The sequence below is a fragment of the Camponotus floridanus genome, unplaced genomic scaffold, assembly GCF_003227725.1.
Source record: "Camponotus floridanus strain SB8 unplaced genomic scaffold, Cflo_v7.5 scaffold35, whole genome shotgun sequence".
NCBI lineage: Eukaryota > Metazoa > Arthropoda > Insecta > Hymenoptera > Formicidae > Camponotus > Camponotus floridanus.
The window spans coordinates 970,984-975,854 of NW_020229492.1; the positions used below are offsets into that span (position 1 = coordinate 970,984).

The 4,871-nt window shown below is 24.7% G+C and overlaps 1 protein-coding gene across 3 annotated transcripts; it reads right to left on the reverse strand.

The window, feature by feature from the left end:
- Nucleotides 1–1,178: 1,178 nt before the first annotated feature.
- LOC112638695 (28S ribosomal protein S5, mitochondrial-like) lies at nt 1,179–2,977 on the reverse strand. 3 transcript variants are annotated; one of them, XM_025410820.1, is made up of 6 exons: nt 2,957–2,977; nt 2,524–2,690; nt 2,295–2,407; nt 1,863–2,202; nt 1,489–1,710; nt 1,179–1,413 (listed from the first exon to the last, which is right to left on the reverse strand). In XM_025410820.1, exons 4-6 carry the CDS (start codon nt 2,089–2,091, stop codon nt 1,346–1,348), a joined length of 519 nt encoding a protein of 172 aa, XP_025266605.1. In that variant the 5' UTR covers nt 2,092–2,202; nt 2,295–2,407; nt 2,524–2,690; nt 2,957–2,977; the 3' UTR covers nt 1,179–1,345. The 3 variants fall into 3 exon arrangements, with proteins under 3 accessions (XP_025266605.1, XP_025266606.1, XP_025266604.1); XM_025410821.1 differs by lacking the exon at nt 2,957–2,977 and having other exon boundaries at nt 2,295–2,362; nt 2,524–2,826; XM_025410819.1 differs by lacking the exon at nt 2,957–2,977 and having other exon boundaries at nt 2,524–2,826.
- Nucleotides 2,978–4,871: the final 1,894 nt, after the last annotated feature.

The following is a 4,871-nucleotide window of genomic DNA, read 5'->3' on the forward strand; positions in this document are numbered from 1 at the left end:
TACTTATGCTGGTCTACAATATTTACCCTTTTTTTACCATTAGACTTTTGGTACTTTTTTTATTATACAGATGTTATCTGTAAATATAGTACTCGTAATATTGTTTCTGTATCACTGTAAGCATACAAAAATAATAGCATTTGCAGGTAATTATGTTATACTTTTATATCGTAAGAAAGAGAAAATAAAATTAAAGTTGAATACTGAATGTGCTCTAAAGTAAATCTCATCTAAATAAATAAATGCATAAATGTGCGCTCCACATTCCTCATGAAAAAAATACATAATATTAATCTTTATGTATTATTTTTAGATTTGGTTTTTATTCTTTTAAATTCTCTAGATGCACTTTTCATTTCTGCTCTCTTTCTTTCCAACTACTAAATATACTACTAATCTATCATTTTTAATATAGATCTATCATTTTTAGTGTACATTATTGCAGTAAGTATAAAGAATAAAGAGCAAATCTTTTGACACATTTAAAATGTACAGAAAAGTCAGTTTTATCTGATGCTTTTTATTCAATAGAAATATGTAAAAAAATCTGAAAAAATTCATACGTCTTTTTAAATCTTATTCTTTCTAAATAAAAATTAGAATAAATTTGCAAAATAATTTGCTTTAATATATTTTTATTGCAAATATATGAAGTAAAATCCTCAAGGTGAAACTCACTATGAAAACATCGATAGAGAATAAAAAATAGATCGTATACGAAAAAATTATAAAAAATAGATCGTATACGAAAAAATTAAAATATTTACATTACATATTTGATATATTGATTTGTTTCATGATATATTGCAATAATTAAAGTATGATTACTGATATAATCTGCCATGAGACTACAGAGAAAGCCAGCTTTAATTCTTTATTTTGTTCAATATTTTTAATAATATAATAATTAAATTAAAGTTCTATGAAAATATGCTTGAAATATTAAATAAAAAAGATTGTTTCTTATGTACAACCTTATAAAGTTTAAGTAAACAAAAAATCATTGTTAATAATATACATATATAAATTGATAATTAAATAAAACAATTAATTAATTAATCGACACAATCCACGTTTTTTTTAGCTTTATGTCTAACATATATATATATATATATATATATATATATATATATATATATATGTATATATATTTTTATAATTAAAAAATGTTTCTTTCTAATATAAATTAAATAAAAAGTATAATATGCCTTTAAATACTTTATATTCACACTTATTGCAATAAACCAATAAAGAATGCTTTTACATTCCTCCTTGAACTTTGGCATACATATCCTTTATGCCAATTATCTCACATGCTTTTATTGCATGATGACAAACAAGCCCATTATCCTTCATGAATTTTCTTTACAAATATTTTTATATTCTCAAACTGTGTAAAGAAATCATGTAACACTGAAAAATACAAAGTTATATTAAAAGAGAAGAAATAAATTTTATATTATATAGTATTGACAAGTATTTTCTTACCAGTGTGTTCCTTATATGTAGGAATATACATTAATCTTTGACCAGTCTTATTTTTAATCGTCTTTAGGGATGCTTTGGCTTTTGATAACGCAAATCCAGCCAATCCATTTCCATTCCCAGTTACTATATATGAATTGATTCTAGTCTTACGTGCTAAATTACTGGTCATACAAGTTATCATTTTGTTTCCCAAAATCCAGGTTTCAAAACTTTCAAATGTATCTGCAGAAAACAAAGATATTAATTATATAAGATTCTAATATTTAGAACTGAAACATCAAAAAAAAAAAAAATTGATAATAGACATCGTATCACATGATTTTTGTATGTATGTAATTTAACCATTATAATCCAATAATAGCATAAATATTAACCTTTTCCAATAAGATCTAATTCAATGCTTCTGCCATCCATTGTAACACTCCTCCAACCACATTTCAATGGCGATAATTTTATTTGCATTGGCCTGGTCTGACTTTGTGGTAATTCCATTAGTTTTTGCTTTCTTTCAAGATTTACAAGCAGTTTTAGCTGTTGAATTAATTCTTTTCCTCTAAACACAGAAGTGTTCAGACCAGGAAATTGTATCGGAATTTTTCCCATGCCAATTATTTGCCCCTTAGGTCTCTCTTTTCACTACTCTTCTTGCTCTACCTCTGCGTCTTCCTGCATTACTGATACTTGTCACACCCTTTCATAATTCATCTTCAGGTTCTATAGAACAAAAGCACAGTGAAATACAAACTATTTTCTATTATAAATATAAACTATTATCAAAATGCTATATCCATAAAAGTTCTACTTACTATTCCCAAAGAACATAGAGTTTCTCACATTATTTAATAAAGTGACTATTTTTAACAAATGTGAATGACTGACAAACAATAAATTAAACAATATTAAATACAATAATATATACCTGAAAAAATTTTCATAATTTTATTAGAATTAAATTGATAAATTAATTTTAAATACATATTATATGTTAATTACATATAATGATTTAGAGACAATAATATATTTCATTTGCGTTACCATTGTTTACAGATTGAACATTTTTATCAAATTATTTACAACTCTACAAATATGTAGCATACGAAAAGCCATTTTAAAAATCTATAAAACAAACAACAAAATTGTTCATAGTTTTCACTCTGTTTTGTCATAGTCTGCTTTTAGGCGATCTCTGAAAGCAATGCATCCTATAAACAAAATAATATAAACATGAACTACGTAGTCAAATCTACGAATGTTTTCAATGGGTAACATAATTTCGGATTATATTCCATGCCTCGTACACGAAATGTCGATAACATAAGTATTGCAAAACGTTTGTATATATTAAATAAATTTGTAATATAAATAAGTTTTGTCATCTCTCTCTCTCTATCTATCTATCTATCTATCTATCTATCTATCTATCTATCTATCTATCTATCTATCAAGTATAATTATTAAAATATATTACCCGATATTATATTATATTATATATTAATCACACATTATCTATCACCACCATCGCCATTATTATATGTAATTTAATATATACTACCGTTTAATTAAAAAAATATTTGCCTCAATTAATTTCAATCAGAAAGAAGAATAAGAAACATCATAGATCACTTGGATAATTTCTAAAGACAATACGCCCTCTGAAATAAAAACGTGGACATGAACTACGAAGCTAAATCCTAAATGTTTTCAGTAGGTAACATTATTATGTATTGTTCCGTCCGTAACACAAGTATCGATAATGCAAAACGCTAAATTTTTAATACAAATCTAAAGTTTTAGGTGGTCTTTCTCTCCCTGTATTAATAATATAATTAATTATTAATATATTCCTTGATACAATATATTAATCACACATCATCCATCATCACCATCGCCACCGCCATTTTTACGTGATTTTTATCACAACGGTTCATCATTGAAAATAAATTATAACACAAAAAATATTCTAGTTTATTTTTAAATATTATTTTTAAATATTAAATAATATAAATATTAAAATTAAAATAAAAAATTGGCTCAAATAATAATAATTAAAAATTAACTAAACAATTGATAATTAAGAGCCAATAAAAAGCGCGATAACTGGAGCACAAGAAAAATCCTTTCTCTTTTAATTATTATTATATTTCAAATTATTAGTATATTTTAAATTACTCGTCACAATACATACAATAAATACGAACGTTTCGGATTATCTTTTAATCTACCTTCAACGTGACATTAATATTATTACACATTCGAAAATATTAGACAATGACATATGAAAAATTATATAAATCAGATGCAGATAGCATTTGTAATATCTGCATGCCGATTATGAAACGATTTATATAATTTCATATTTATTCATATTTATATAATTTTATATGTTATTGTCTAATATTTTTTATGAGTAATATAATGATACGCCTTTAAATTTCTTTTCTAGATGCGATCACGATCAACACCGAAAATTATTTATTATAACTATATGATTAATTAATTTTTATAAATAACACATAATTAATATCTATATACAAATCGCGACAAAAATTCTCTATCGCATTTAATCGTAATTTATTCATTTAATCAACTAAGAATTATAGTAACAGAAATCTAAAATAATAAATTATTATTTCGATATGAAATCGATTTTTACGAGCAGAAATTATTTCTTTAGTATTATAGATTTATAGATATTTATAGAGTCAAATACAATATATCTGCGATGCTTTATTTTTCAATTATTGAAATATTTTGAATTGTGAGAACGCACAATAAAATAATTGAATCATGAATCTAAACATAATGAAAGACTCCATACATCAATCTTTTAATAAATAATCCTATAATTAAAAAATCTATGTAATATAAAATACTTTTATATACTTAAATATATTCCATATATACATATACGTATATATTAAAATACGTAAAATATTTCGATGACGAACAAACAATAACCGACCTTGGTACCGTAATAGCGCGCTAATGTTTATATGCTATAGAGTCTTGAAAAATGTTTCGATAAAAAAATAATAATAACACGGTCTTTCGGACTAACTTTTTCGATTCTATTATTATTCGCGTGTCGACACTCAAAGAGTAAAGTAGTGGTATACAAGACGCTCCGTTAAATCCTTTTCTAGACGCGATCGCGATCAATATCGAAAAATTATTTGCTGTATTTATTATATTTATATTATAATATAAAATATAATATAATATAATACAATATATTTCGATATGACGAACGAACAATAACATGGCGTTCGATCTTGACGTAAACAATAGCGCGCTAGTCATACGGTCTTAGTATCATTCACAAAGCGACACTCAAGCAGTAAAGATCGTAGTGCGAAATATGTCGTATATTCTTATATGTTTAT